The sequence below is a fragment of the Pocillopora damicornis genome, chromosome 3 (genome assembly GCF_964200805.1).
Source record: "Pocillopora damicornis chromosome 3, jaPocDami1.2, whole genome shotgun sequence".
Lineage (NCBI taxonomy): Eukaryota > Metazoa > Cnidaria > Anthozoa > Scleractinia > Pocilloporidae > Pocillopora > Pocillopora damicornis.
The window spans coordinates 23,494,128-23,509,778 of NC_142672.1; the positions used below are offsets into that span (position 1 = coordinate 23,494,128).

General features: G+C 38.8%; 2 protein-coding genes across 3 annotated transcripts; both read left to right on the plus strand.

Annotated features, from left to right (window-relative positions):
* The first annotated feature begins 828 nt into the window (after positions 1-828).
* Positions 829-6,874, plus strand: LOC149048902 (uncharacterized). Of its 2 annotated transcripts, XM_089200639.1 has the most exons (9): positions 829-958; positions 2,268-2,373; positions 2,832-3,005; positions 3,395-3,450; positions 3,541-3,587; positions 4,079-4,182; positions 4,679-4,732; positions 5,172-5,289; positions 5,411-6,874. In XM_089200639.1, the coding sequence occupies exons 2-8, from the start codon at positions 2,361-2,363 to the stop codon at positions 5,267-5,269; spliced, it is 546 nt and encodes a 181-aa protein (XP_089056765.1). In that variant the 5' UTR covers positions 829-958; positions 2,268-2,360; the 3' UTR covers positions 5,270-5,289; positions 5,411-6,874. The 2 variants fall into 2 exon arrangements, with proteins under 2 accessions (XP_089056765.1, XP_089056766.1); XM_089200640.1 differs by lacking the exon at positions 5,172-5,289 and having other exon boundaries at positions 5,411-5,836.
* Positions 6,875-13,806: 6,932 nt separating this feature from the next.
* Positions 13,807-15,118, plus strand: LOC149048903 (uncharacterized). The gene has a single exon (XM_089200637.1). It carries the CDS (start codon positions 13,894-13,896, stop codon positions 14,968-14,970), a length of 1,077 nt encoding a protein of 358 aa, XP_089056763.1. The 5' UTR covers positions 13,807-13,893; the 3' UTR covers positions 14,971-15,118.
* Positions 15,119-15,651: the final 533 nt, after the last annotated feature.

The window sequence follows — 15,651 nt, forward strand, 5'->3', positions numbered from 1 at the left end:
TGAACTTCCCGATTGCCAGAAGGTTTGTAATTTACAGCTAACTCGCATTAGATCCACTTCAATTCCGCCCAATTGATTTTCTTCTCGCTCTAGTTCGTGAAACTCTTTGTTATTACGCATGATACAAAATTGTGCTTAAAGCTTTCTTAGAAAACTAATCAACTTTTCCATGAGTCCTTCAAAGTATATTTTTTTCCCGGTGAATTAGGCTCTCTTTTTCTATAAGCAGAGAGTGAAAAGTTCAAAAAATGTATAAGGTGTAAATAACATTTTCTTGTCTTCGGCTTCAGGTAAAGTAATGGCTTGCACAACTCCATTTAAACAAAAAAAATACTCTGGGAATGTGCTCTGGGAATCATAGTAGATTTTTATATTTACTTAAAATCAATTCGGTAAGTTGAGTTTGTTTCTTGGAAGGACGTCATTTTTGTGTGTTATTTATGCAATAGACAGCTCTCTCTTTCTCTTTTACCGGGGCTATAACCCACGCAGGATGTTTGGAGAACATAAGGAAAGTTTGGATTTACCAATACAATAAACGAGAGGCTTTTGACTAATTAGGGCCTTCATAATTTCTCAGTTGTTCTTTAAAACTTAAAAACTCATCTCGGTTTAATGATGTGATCAATTTCCAGAAATTGATTGTGTGATGCAGCTTCGTTTCCCTATTCTGGTCATTCTATGTGCAGCAAAGATCCTCAACGTCTTCGGAAAATGTGCTCCTTCGACTCACTCAATAAGCGGCTACCACCTGTCTGGTCACGTGATGTCCACCAAGACTGTCTCCAGTTTTTCTGAGTGTGTGACCATGTGTGTAACTAAGATCCCCTGCAAAAGTTTGAACTTTTGTTTAAAAGATAAATCATGCGACTTAAATGACGCAGGAAGACATGCCCACCCAAAGAATTATGGACCAAAAGCAGGAATTATCTACATGGATGTGTCTGAATCACCCAAGGTTTGTATTTTCAATAATTATATTCCCAATGCTGGTTCGTTCAACAATAAAGCTCAAATGTAACGCGCGCTGTCATTGGTTGAGAGAGCGTGCGTGCTCTATCAGAGCATAGAAAATGGAGTCGAGCTAAAGCTCTCACGCCATCTGCCAAATTGTAGTGTGTCCGACCATTTCCTAGTCTTTTTTCTAGCTCTTTTTTCGTTATTTAAAAGTGATTTTTCTGAACAAGCGAGACGGCAAATAGCGACAGAAGAACCAAACAAAGGTGTGTAAACACGCTGAGCGCCGTAATTTATGTTATCTTAACGTGAGCAGAGACGAAAATCCTCAAAGAGAAAACGAAATGGACGAGTTTTGAAGGTGCTAAAAATAAAACACAGCAAACACTCGTACAGTAAATATAGTTTCGTGTTCAAAAACAAAACAGAACAAAACATGAATGATGAAAGATATGGTCAACTGGCATAACTGTTAAAATTGACGCTAGCTCACCATGGCGATCTCCGGTGATCGTTGTGAAGAAGCCTCACAAATTACATCGGCTGCCCTTCGAGTGAACGATTAAGAGTTTGCTCTAATACCCTTTCCGATGTGTTGAGTGGAATGCCATATCTGTCACAGAAGGCGAGTTTTATGGCGCTGTCATCCCGAGCAATCTTCATGTTTCTGTGGATTCGGCTGTCGTTCGTTCATAAAACAAAAGCCTTGAACAGTTTGTTTTCTAATTGACATGTGAAAAAACGTGCGTGTTTTTACGAGATTCGATTCGGCCGGATTTCACTGAACAAGTCACTTTCAGATTCTGTGATAATGACTTAAAGAATTCAGGTAAACTTGTTAATTTTTTAACTTTAATGATTTTTTAACTTTGATATCGATGGTTTGACATTATTGACAGCTTAAGTCTTGTACGATAAATCAGAGTATTTGAACCATTCTGACAATGATTCTGATTGGCTTATCGTAACGTGCTTTATTAGGGGATAGAGCATGCTGACAACGCTGTTGTTCGCTTTGTAAATAAAATTTGTTTTGGAAGTTGAAAATAATGCACTTCTTTCGTGCTCTAGCCGCTTCCTGTGCGTTTTACAACAAAACAGAACACAGGCCAGGCTTCTCTGTTTGTTAATATTGCGAAAAAAACCTATAGTTTCATAATCTATCTCTATTTCTCACTTTCTGTTTGAAAATTGAACGTGTTTAGATCGATAGCAAATTCAAGTTCGACGCTCTACACCAAAAACCAAAGATGTATTTTTTTCTTTTTTTTCCAAATCGAAAACCTAGCAAAAGTTTTATTCGCTTCCAGTCTTGTGCAGCAATACAGCAAGAATAGCCTCAGGCGGAAAGTGGATATTACTGGATAACGATTGGGAGAAGAGAAGTTCAGGTTTATTGTGATATGACAAACTACGGTAAGCCCAATTCAACTTATTCATTTCAGGCACGATTTCATAGTTTTGTGAGAAATTTACTATGATTGCATTAAGCCTCATTTTCCCACTGTTAAATATCGAGGAACCGACGATGGTTTTAACATGACCTAACCTACTTAACCGGTTTTGATCTAAAATATAGGAGATGACTGGTTAAAAGAGCTGACAAAAATCCGACTTAGATGTAAACAATTGTTCATCCAATTGAGAGTTAGGATTTTAAACTCTCTGACCATGCAAAATCGTCGTGCTTGCTGTTATTTTTGTTGGCGTTTTTTGCTTACTTTTTCATATGTTTATTTTTCTCTCAGTTTATGTGTTTCTACTTTTTTCTTATGGACAGTCCTTGGCTATTTTAACGGGGTGCTTCTATTAGCCATGCAGTTAAATGATTGTAAGGTTTATTTTGTAATGTTGATATATATATATATATAAAGGTGGCGGTTGGACTTTGGTAGTGACCATTAGCTCCAAGAGCAACGATCACCTTCAAGGCACTGAAGTACACTGTTTCCAACCGACATTGTGTGTTCCCTTTGTCGAAGAGCACAGCGACATCGCGGCGCGAAAATTAGCAGACAAAGATATACAAGAAATGATGTATTTTGAAGGTAAAGCTGTGAGCTGGATTAAAGGCGAGTCATTTAATAAATGATTAATGTTTTTACTGTTCGGATCATACTGCCCAAGAAATTCTCAGATACAATAAAATGTTTTCATAGAAAAAAAAAGGTTTCAACGTCTATCATTTATATATATTTATTTATATGTTGGTCCACCTGGAGTTAAGATCTCTTGGGTCCATTAAATATAATTAGCCGCGTTTTGCGTTCTACTTCGTTTATTTTCTTAGTCTTCTATTTTTGCTTCTGCTGCAAATTTCAAGAAAGGAAGTTTCATGTACGGTATGCACATATAGAGCTTGGAGATATTTGATTTATGCAGATTCCATTGCAGATGTTTTTTCACCTCTAACCTTGACAGGTATTTTATTTTCCAGGAACTTTTAGAGTTGATGTTTTGAAAAAGGATGTTACTTACGCCGTTTTTTACCAGGTATTGCTTATGACATGTTTGAGTTTAACTGCTGTTTCTTATTGAACACCACGAGTAATTACGTATATCCTCTTTGAAACTCAATTTTAGATACCAAGTGGCCCAGAAAAGTTTAACTCAACATGTGGCTATGGAACGTAAGTGCATGTAATATAGATAAATTAGAGTCTGCCAATGTAGACTGCCTTCCTTTCTCCCTTCGGTCAAAATCGTAGTTGAAGTCACAAACACCCCCTTCTATGATCCCAAAAACACTGCAAAAACCAATATTATTGGCTCAGTTTGGTCGGAATGGACGGAAAAAAATTTTACTCTCGGTCATAAAGCACTGACCTGGCTGTGCTCTATTCTTACGTATCGTCCTGCCTGGCCTTCCCACTCAGTCAATAAGTCATAGAATTAACATTAACGAGGTGACCTTAAATGTAAATTATCCAGCAGCTAAAGGTAAAGGTTGAGGTGAACTCTTCATGTTCCCCATTCCACCAGGGTGACCTATGTCAGTTTGCTTTCCTAAGCGAACACAAGAATTAACTCGTGCAGATAAATAGAGTAGGTCCATTGTATTTTGTTACGCTTCGTTTTGTTTCCTTTTTTTTATCTTTGCTTTTGTTTTTGTCGAATACAGGTGTCCACGCATAATCATTCCTTATTCTTATCCTTATCAATGGGAGACAAACAGCTGTAATAATATTGACGTGGGCTACCGCATATCCTCCGGCTGCCACAGAGGTAATAGAGCTGTTGATATGTGATGATGAGTTATGAACTCTCTTCTTCGACTGCAATGACATGTAAAAGACCAAGAATAACCAGAGACATTCAAATAAGATCCACCATTTGGTGGCGGAATTAAGTAAATCCAGAGAGACGAAATTTTGGAACTTAGCTCCATGCTTTTTTTTTTACTTTAGAAAGTATTTAATGATATAGAGTTAAAAGAACTTGTGGCTGCGGAGAAATTTCCAAGTCATATATTCAACAGTTTAATTGGAACGAGATGCGGGAGATTGCGTCAGTCACACACGCAAAGTCAGTTTCAGGGACGCTCTCAGGTACAAAAACTTGAGCTTGAGCTTAATCCCTTCCTTTTCTTCCCAAACCCCCCTTACTTCAGAGTAAGAATAAAATCTCCTCTTCTGGGTGTGACCAAGTGCGCATTTCAATTATCACCTCTTTCTCTTTCCCTAATCCTCTTATTTTGACTGTTTTTGTTTCTGGTCGCTAGTTTTCGACGGACATGACGATGGGGAGTGTGGCCATTTCTGGACTTCATCAAAATGTAGGAGTAAATGGCAATTAATTTCAATTGCAAATTGATTTTAAATATATTTGATTTACGACTGATTTTTTAACGATTTCCCCCCTAACATCAGCACGGATATTACCCGTCTTATTCTCGATGCATTTACCAAGATGCTGGCAAGGATAATATGTCGCTAGTCACTCTAAGGGGTTAGAGAGTTAAAACTGTATAATCTTCTTGTACTGGGAGAAGCGATGGTCTGATACCAAATCGTATCTGCCTGTATTGCTGTGCTTTTGGGTGAAACCTCAGAGATCTACTTCACAATACCTTTCTATTTCATCTTACGTGACGAGATGTAAGACCTTCTATGATAAATTAACGTGTGAGCCGTCAGGAGCACCAAACTTCGATGGCAAAATCATGTGTTTTAAAATAGCCCCCGACTCCCATATCTCATTCCATTTGAAAACAGATCATATAAGACGAGCCTTGTATGGTTTCCCACAGTGCCACGGCGAAAATAATCACGGAATCTACTACAACAACTCAGGGATGTTGTTTGTAAAATAACCCTGCTTCAGAGAAATATAGTGAGTTATGTCGGCATTCTAAGAATCAATCAGTAAAAAGCGGAATGAACTTTGATGGTATTACCATGAACTATACTTTCCAATCACATTAATACAAATTTTTATATTATTCATCCAACAGCCCTTCAAAGACAATCATAGCATGGTTATCCTCTGAGCTACAGCAATAGCCGTGGAATATTTTTAAACAAATGCGGGATGTTGTTTGTAAAGCAGTGCTATCTAGGAAAGATTTGGTGGAATATGTTTTGTTTTGGTTTTGTTTTGTTTTGTTTTGTTTTGTTTTCATGGTGATAAAGCCCTGTGATGGTGCACAGTTACGCTTAAAAAAACAAAAGAGAATTCTTTCCTTTTCATCGAGATATAATGTTACTTTAAAACTTATTTAGCCTTAGGTATCTCAAGACACAAGCTTAGCAAAGAAAATAATTAACGTTTAAAGTCACTTCTATCATTTAAAACCTGCACCACGATTTTTGACATACTTTATGTAATCAGTTGATTATCTTATAAGTACGTAAAAAAAGAAAGATTATTTGAGTGTCCCTGTTCCCTTAAGGGGCAGATAGATACCCATATGATTCCTATAAGATTGTGACAATTATATATTCTTGCTAAATTCGGGTTTCCGAAAATTGTTCGTTTTCTTACTCTGAGAAAAGGTTTTGCTCAAACCCAAGAAAGAATAAAAAAAACGACAGGTCACTGTCCTCGTTTGGGAGAAAATCATGATTTCCATCTTAAGTGATCTACGACCATCGAGAAAACGTCCCCACTTATTGTGTACGCGCACTAGTTTGGTTTAAAACAGTTATACATATGAAGATCCGTAGTGTAGTACTACTTGGAAAGGTCAACTTTATTAACAAGAAATCAACTGAAATGAGAGCGCAGGTAAAAAACTCAAGCGCTATGAGTCATAACTGTATGTAAATACAGCAAAAGTAGTACTGAGACAAAATAAATTTCCCTTCCAACCTTTTTCGAAGCGCATCATTATATTATATTATATTTTGGGATATAGGTCACCCACACCAGATACAATCCAAACCCAAATTAAACTTTCCCTGCCGACGCCCGCATTGTATGATTCCAAGGTCCTTATGGCACATGAAGCTCTGTACCTTGTACAGAGTTTTACTTTTTGACCGTTAATGCTGAGAGGGTTTCCTCTGGTGCCTTTCGGGATCAAACGGTCAACTGACAAGATTGAGTCCGTGTCGCAATTGTGTTTTACATACAACTTCACATAAAGCCACGTAAGAACTTCCGCCTCTAACGAAGAACTTGAGTCCTGGGTTACGATTCTTGGAAGAAACCAAATTTCGTTGATTTTTGTCGTCGCTGTTTGAAGCTTAAATTTTTTCATTTATTTCCTGTAAAAGTAGCTTGTCGTGATGACTCTTATACAGTTTTTCTGTTAGCGGGTAACTCAAATCAAACCCAAAAGAAACAGAAAACCAAATGCAGAACAAGATTTCGAAACAATGTATTGTACTTAATCGGATTCTTAAGTAAAGGCAATGTATAATTGATTAAGTTGTTAATTGCGTTGCTTGGAAAAAAAAAGACAAAAAAACAAAAACAAATAACAGTTACAGCTTCCATATCGGACCAGTTTTCGACAATTTGTGAGGGTAAGTTTATTTCCTTCCTTTAAATAAATTTTTGTGCGCTATGACACACAACTGTCTGTAAATACAGTAAAAGTAGCAATGAGACAAAATACATTTCCCTCCCAACCTTTTTCGAAGCGTATTTTTATTTCTCTCACATTTGTATACCCCTTGGTATCTAAGTCACCCACACCACATAAAATCTAAACTCAAATTAAACCTTCTCTGCCGACGCCCACATTGCCGACATCAAATTATTTATTGCGTGGCTTGAAAAAAAAAAGATAGTAGATAGTTACAGCTTTCGTATCGGGCACAATTTTCGATAATTTGTGAGGGTAAGGTTGTTTCTTTAATTTATGATACCAATCAATGGGCAGTATTTAAGTCACATGTTTACCTCTGTAAACCCCAATATAATTTAACTGTATAAAACCACGGGGAGGGTTTGAAAAGATAGCAGGGAAAGGCAAGGGTTGATCGATTATGAATTAGTAAAATTATCAATAGAATTAATTTTCATAAAGATATCCATCTCCCCTACTTAGTATATTTATCTTTGATAAGGATGAACCCTGGAAATTTGTTCAAAGTTTATTAATCAATCGCTCGCTAGTTTGCATCCTTTTCTCCCGTCTCACTCAAATAACGGTTAATCGCAACAATTAACAAATAAAGCGAATTCGGCGGATAACGCTCTCCATTTTGCTTTACCACTTCACAAACGAACTTGCTCAACTAAACTTTTAGCGTATTTGGCGACTTGCGTTCTAGTGGAAAGGTCAGATCTTGAATATCTTCGCATTTCAGATCGGCCACTCCAACAACTTCTAACATTGCACATGTATTTTGCCGCTGCTGCCATTCCTCAAAGACTATTTTACCCCATTTAGTGGTGTATTGTGTTGCTTTTGGAGTGGCTTCCGACAGTAGAGTAGTCTCTTCTTCTTTACTCTTTGGAGAACGAAACCGTCAGCCATGTTTCTACTACAAAAGCTGTAGTTTATGTAATGTTTAAAAAACGAGCAGGAGTGTTTTATCGGGTTTAAAACCACGAGGCGTAGCCGAGTGGTTTTTGACCCGATAAAACACGTGCTGCGAGTTTTTTGAACGGCTTCTTGGAAAAGCGTGTGTCAAGAGAGTTCATAACAATTATGCTTTTGTGAACGTTAGAAATTAGCATACAAGAAAAACAGATTTCAGTTTCAGATGATGTATTGTCTAATATGCCTTTACCAGATTACTGTACTAATGGAATAGAGAATTTTTCCAGATGTGTATTTCACAACTGTACTATTAATTTGGTGCAAAAGTAAATTTACTGTGTGAAATTTGTTGAAAGAACATTAAATATGTTCCCACCATTTGTTGTGTCAGTTTCTGTGTTGATAATTAATTAATATTCATAAGTCACGTGCAGTGTCTTTATATCTGATAAAACGCCGCACACTAATAAGGATGAGGTTTATCGATATAAAGTCACTGCACGTGATGTATTATCTACCATTTGATAGGTTAATGGGCTTATGAATTATTAATGAGTTTTTGAAGAAAATGAAATGCTAATACTGAATGTTTCCAAACTCCCATGGGACACGAATATAAGAGTTCCTCGCAGCTAAGAACACTACTGAACAAGTAGTTGAAATAAGACCTGAAAAACCTATGACCTCTGCGATACCGGTGCAGCGCTCTACCAACTGAGCTAAGACGCCAACTGGGAGGGTCCAAATAAACCATCTAAGTGATGCAAGGATCACACATCTGCGCAGGCGCCAAAATGGCAGCCACGAATCTTTTTCGTTCTGCACTTTTGTGCTTGTTTTTAGTATCTTATATTGGTATTTTACCAGTTAATCAGCTGCAAGACTTGCCACTACAAGACCAAATCGAATATCCCTATCAAATATCTCAAGTGTTAACGTCTGTCAACATTAGCGGTTCAACCGGTTTCCATCGTTTGGAGAAAACACGGCTTTGTTTCCCTCAGCATTCCCGGACACGATCCTCCGATTGAAATAACTATGTATATGGATGTTGCAACCAACTCGGGCCCAAGCTCTTCCTTACATCAACGAAACTGGCAAACAGATGGAACCATAAATCATCCTCCAAGTTTTAAAATTCGCGGGAATTCAGTTTGTCTTTCCTATTTGCATACTAACGACTGCACGAGACTCTGTTATTCACGCCAAGATCTTCTCAATATTAGCCGTACCATCTCAATACCGCCACCTTCTAATGCTCTAGGCTCGTTAAAACTTGCTGGAATTCTGAGATATCGTGGAAAGAGAGCAGGAAAGCACCGAATACCAGTAATTATATCCAATCAATCGCTGAAAACACGACACTTGCAAAGAAGTTATCAACGGGCACCGGGAAGAAACATCAATAATTTGATTACAATTCCAACAAAGAATGGCAAAATGCAAAAGCAAAACACCAGCCATTTCGTACCAACCATTATGTTAGCGAATACTATGTCACTGGTTCCTAAGCTGAGTGAAGTTGAAGAACTAATCTTAAGGGAAAAAATTCAGGTCTGCTGCATTACAGAAACCTGGCTGAAAGACCACATCAGCGACACAGTTGTAAACATTGAAGGATATAACATCACACGGAATGACCGATCATCTCACGAGCATGGAGGAGTCTGTGTATATGTCAAGGAGGACGTCAAATATGAAATTCCCGAGAAGTTACGTTGCTGTAACGACCATGAAATAATCTGGCTCAAATTAGATCCATCACGCTCTCCCCGCGGTTTTTCTTGCATCTTGCTGGCCGTCGTTTACTACCCAGGCCGTAACAGAATCCGACAGTCAGAATTTGCTCAATCATCTATTTGACAGTTTGAAATCAGCCGAATCTTTGTATCCAAATTGTGGAATTATTGTCACTGGCGATTTTAACCGTCTTGATATTTGCCATTTGCGGAACCATTTTAAATTAAAGCAGCTTGTTAAATTCCCCACAAGAGGCCAGGCCACGCTTGATCTAATACTAACAAACATGGGCAATCACTTCTCAACGCCCGAGAGCTTTCCCCCCTTTGGTCTGACCATAGCACAGTCATCGTAAAGCCGAAGAAAAGGATACTGAACCAACATACCAGGAAAAAGATCAATATCAGGGATATGAGAGAAAGCAAGAAGACAAGTCTCGGCCGCTATCTCAGCAACGTCGACTGGTCATGCATCAGTATGCAAAGCTCCTGTGAGGGAAAACTCCGCAATTTCAACGAACTGACAACAAACGGCATAAATAACATCATGCCAGAAAGGTCGATTAAAGTTTACCCGAAGGACGCCCCTTGGATGACAATAAAACTCAAGGAGTTGATTCGTTTGCGTCAAAATGCATTTCATTCCAACAAGAAGGGTCCAGTTTTCAGATTCTACCGCAATGCTGTCAATAGAGAAAGGAAACTATGCAAAGCAGCCTACTATACTTCAAAAGTGCAAGATCTCAAAGGTGTGAATCCCCGTCAGTGGTGGAAAGAGATAAATAAACTGAGTGGATCCAAAAAACAAAACCCCAATTTACTGTCCTCCCTCGATGTACAGCAATTCACCAACATGTCCCCCAAGAAATCGCCAGTGCAATAAATGAAGCTCTGCTAGAACCGCTCCAGTCTTATCAGCCTATCAACTGTGAGAACACGTCTGTTCTCCTTCCTACAGGAGAAGGCGCCGAATTCCCTAAAATATCAACACATCGAGTGTACATTAATCTGAAACGCCTCAACAAACGCAAAGCTCCTGGCCCGGACGGCATACCTAATTGGGTTCTAAAGGAATACGCCGAAATTTTAGCACAGCCCATAACGGACATTTTGAACACTTCCTACAAAGAACAAAAATTGCCGTCAGTTTGGAAATTGGCGAATATAACACCCCTCCCAAAGGTAAAACAAGTGACTGATCCCAAGAAGGAGCTAAGGCCAATTTCACTTACACCTGCGTTATCAAAACTTGCTGAGGATTTTATAGTTTCTGACTTCATCAAACCGGCCGTGGAAAAAGTAGCGGACCCAAATCAGTTCGGAACGGTATCTGGATCATCCACTGTACTGGCACTCATTAGCATGATACACAATTGGCTTGAAGCAACAGACGGAAACGGAGCGTCAGTTCGGGTCCTTCTTTTTGATTACCGAAAGGCCTTTGACCTAATAGATCAGTCCATCCTAATATAAAAACTGAATCAACTGGACATTCCGAAGAGCGTTATTAACTGGATAGTTGACTTCCTTTCAAATAGGTCTCAGAGAGTTAAACTTGGCAATGACTGTTTCTCTGAGTGGAGCAAAGTGCCTGCCGGAGTACCACAGGGAACCAAACTGGGCCCCTGGCTTTTCCTTTTAATGATAAACGATTTGTCAGTTTCGCTCGACAATTTTAATCTGTGGAAATACGTTGACGATACGACGGTATCAGAAACCGTCCCGAAAGGAAAGATTAGTCACGCGCAAAGTGCAGTTGACCAAGTACAGTCCTGGTCTGAGGAAAATCTATTTCAATTGAATTGCGCAAAAACCAAAGAACTGTTGATCAGCTTTAGCCCTCAATACCCCCAATTTCCAAAACCAACGTGGACGGGGAACTAATTGAATCTGTGCAGTGTGTTAAACTTCTTGGACTCAATATTAATTCAACTCTAACTTGGAACAACCATATTACAGAAATAATAAAGAAATCCAACTCAAAACACTATTTTTTTATTAAACTTAAGCGGGCTAAAGTACCTACAATCGATCTTGTAGCAATCTATTGCGCAACCATCAGGTCCTGCCTAGACTACGCCTGCCCAGTGTTCCACCATGCACTTCCGAAATATCTACAAGTCGATCTGGAGAGAGTGCAGAAAAGAGCCCTCGCATGCATCTTCCCAGGAGCATCATACAAAGAAGCCCTCGATCAAGCAAACATCCCAAGCTTGAGAACCCACCAAGAACAGTTAACATCGACACTTTTCCGATCAGTTTTAGAAAACAAAAACAACAAAATTCATTCTTTAATCCCAAAAAGTTATCAGGCTAATTACAATTTTAGGAAACAGAAGAATTTCAATCTTAATCGTTGTAAGACCGACAGAGCAGCAACAAGTTTCATAAATATGTGTTGCAGAAACAGTTTGTACAATTAATTAATGTGAAGTTACGCAATTCAGTTTTATCTGCAATGTAATTTTAATAAAACACAGTCTATCTATCTATCTATCTGAATAATGATTTTAGATATGTGAAATTCATATATTTGCACTGCAGTGCAAAAACGAATATAAGAGATCTTTTCAGCTAAGAACACTACTGAACTAGTAGTGAAAAGGTCTTATTTCAACTGCTAGTTCAGTAGTTCCTCTACCTCGCACTAACTATTATCGAAAAAGCTTTAGCTATAGTGGAGCCACATTATGGAATAGTCTTCCATGTGATATAAGGAACACAGAGTCTCTGGGGTTATTTAAACGCAAGATCAATGCCACTCTATAACGCACGGCATTCACGGAAAACAGCTTTTAGTTATTAGTTAGTGTTTTAATTTTTAAATAGTTTTAGTTAATGTAATTGCTGATGAATTGTTTCGTGCTTAAATAAAGATTATAATAATAATAGTGAAAAGATAGAGGGGCCGCAGCCAGGATAAAACATCTTGTAAAATTTAAAAAACGATCTCTGGCTAAAACTTTTAAAAAATACGAGCTTTCGGCTGTTTGCGCTACAGCCTTCAACGGGTAAAATGATAAAAAGGTAAGAAATACTAGGTGTGAAGTACAAAGTAAAAAATTAAAAATGCTGATAACTAAGAACGTTTGTTAAAAAGAATGTTGTATTGTCCGGGCAAAGGACAGGAATTGTTGTCCGCATTGGGAGTTAACTTGGAATGCCACGCTTCTAGTGTTTTTCTTGTTCTAAAACTGCCTTTGTCAATAATAGATGCATTATCAAAGTCTATTGCGTGACTATTGGCCCAGACGTGATTGGAAATTCTTGAGCCTTTTGCCGCGGTTTTCACATTTCTGAGGTGTTCTTTCTTTCTTGTGTTGAAGGCCCTGCCAGTCTCACCAATATAACACCATGAACAGTCACCACAAGGAATTTTATAAACAACATTTGTTTGCGATTCCAACGATGGTCGAAATTTTGGAGCCGGGAACTGTTGTTGGAGGGTGATGAGTGGTTTGTTCACCACTGTGATGTCGTGTTTTTTGAGGACACGAGTCAGAGGTTCTGTTACGCCTTTAATGTATGGAAGAGAGGCGAACGACTTGCGTGATTCGGACGCCTCGACCATCTTGAAAAATGTGCCAACAAGTTCCTCCGGGGACAACACTGTTGAGCGTCGGGTTTTTTTGGCCTGGATGTTTTTAATGAAATTCGATGGATAACTATTAGATTCCTGTTCCAGTTTGATCTTGATGTAATCACATGCTTTGTCAACAGGGATCGCGGTGAACAGTGATACAACATCGAAGGAAACCAAGACTTCGTTCTCGTCGATCTTGATGTCAGATATTTCTTTGGAAAACTGTAAGGAATTGGCAACAGAGTATCCGTTACGATTTTGAATTGGAGATAGAATATCCGTTAGAAACTTGGACGTGTTGTAGAGGGCTGAGCCAATACAGGTGACAATGGGTCTCAGTGGGTTCCCTTCTTTGTGGTGTTTAACTGAGCCGCGGATCGCTGGTGGTGTGCCGTCGGTTGAGTGAAGTTTACGATAGGTTGGGTCATCAATCTTGTCTCTTTAAGGAGAGTAACATGGCATTCAATTCGCGTTCAATCCGGCGGAAAGGTGATGTGGAAACTAGCTCATAGGTGGATCTGTCATTGAGCAAAGTCTCCATTTTGTTGTCGTAGTCTGATCTGTCCATGACGACAAGGGAAACTGCTTTGGAACAGGATGCCTCTCTTCCATCCAGAACAAATTTGGACATCAATGACATAATATCACTCCTCCAATTTACCCTGTCCAACAACTATTTTATGTTCAATGACAGAGTCTATAAACAAGTACACGGATGCGCTATGGGCAGTCCAGTCAGCCCTGTAGTGGCCAATCTCTGTATGGAAGAGATCGAGGAAAGTGCGATTAACAGTTCATCCGTCCCTCCTAAAATCTGGAAACGTTATGTCGATGATAGCTTCTGCATCATCAAAAAAGACAATGTGCCAGCTTTCCATGACACATTAAATTCAATTGACGCCAACAGCTCTTTCACCATCGAAATTGAAAGTGACAATAAGATCTCCTTTCTCGACACTTTGGTCACCCGTAGAAATGGCACCATCGCTGTCGATGTTTACAGAAAGCCTACGCACACGGACAGATATCTAGACTACAATTCTCACCATGATAATAAACACAAGGCCAGCACAGCAGCAACTCTTCTACACAGAGCCCTAAAGCTACCCAACTCCTCCGAAGGAAAAGAACGAGAACTAAATCGAGTTTATTCAGCACTTGAATCTAATGGTTATCCATCGAATTTCATTAAAAACATCCAGGCCAAAAAAACCCGACGCTCAACAGTGTTGTCCCCGGAGGAACTTGTTGGCACATTTTTCAAGATGGTCGAGGCGTCCGAATCACGCAAGTCGTTCGCCTCTCTTCCATACATTAAAGGCGTAACAGAACCTCTGACTCGTGTCCTCAAAAAACACGACATCACAGTGGTGAACAAACCACTCATCACCCTCCAACAACAGTTCCCGGCTCCAAAATTTCGACCATCGTTGGAATCGCAAACAAATGTTGTTTATAAAATTCCTTGTGGTGACTGTTCATGGTGTTATATTGGTGAGACTGGCAGGGCCTTCAACACAAGAAAGAAAGAACACCTCAGAAATGTGAAAACCGCGGCAAAAGGCTCAAGAATTTCCAATCACGTCTGGGCCAATAGTCACGCAATAGACTTTGATAATGCATCTATTATTGACAAAGGCAGTTTTAGAACAAGAAAAACACTAGAAGCGTGGCATTCCAAGTTAACTCCCAATGCGGACAACAATTCCTGTCCTTTGCCCGGACAATACAACATTCTTTTTAACAAACGTTCTTAGTTATCAGCATTTTTAATTTTTTACTTTGTACTTCACACCTAGTATTTCTTACCTTTTTATCATTTTACCCGTTGAAGGCTGTAGCGCAAACAGCCGAAAGCTCGTATTTTTTAAAAGTTTTAGCCAGAGATCGTTTTTTAAATTTTACAATAATAATAGTGTTCTTAGCTGCGGGGATCTCTTATATTCCTTTCTTCACCGCATTGCAAATATATGAATTTCATATATCGAAAATCATAATCCTCTGCGACAGCTGCACGCCCACGTGTTTAACAGGACGAACGCAAGTAAGATAAAATAATGGCGTTCGACCTTTATGGACTTTATCACGGCTCGCCGTTTTAAATGCCCAGAAAGGGCTCCAGCTCACATTTTATCTATTACTTAAAGTAAAACTTGCTTAGGCAAATTTTACTTTAAGTAAAGTAAGCGTAGACTTACGATTTGCCTATTCAGGTTGTTGGGATTAAGTAAAGTTGACATATCCCTTTGGCAGAGAAGGTTTGACGCTTATAGAATTAAAAAGAGAAAAAAATTCATCTCACGAAAGTAGAACAAGTCATCCTAGGAAAAAAAATGGGATTTTTCAACCAATATGAAAGTGTTCTATGTTTTCGGGCAGATTTCAAATCAGTTAGTTCCGTTTTATTCCTTTTATTTGTGTTGTCCTTCGCGAAAGTT

Excerpts from the sequence above, each read along its gene's own strand:
- LOC149048902 (XM_089200639.1), top strand. Across the intron at positions 3,588-4,078 it reads TCAACATGTGGCTATGGAAC|GTGTCCACGCATAATCATTC; the intron begins GTAAGTGCATGT and ends TGTCGAATACAG. Across the intron at positions 4,183-4,678 it reads ATCCTCCGGCTGCCACAGAG|TTTTCGACGGACATGACGAT; the intron begins GTAATAGAGCTG and ends TCTGGTCGCTAG.
- LOC149048903 (XM_089200637.1), top strand. The coding sequence starts at position 13,894 with ATGTTCAATGACAGAGTCTATAAACAAGTACACGGATGCGCTATGGGC.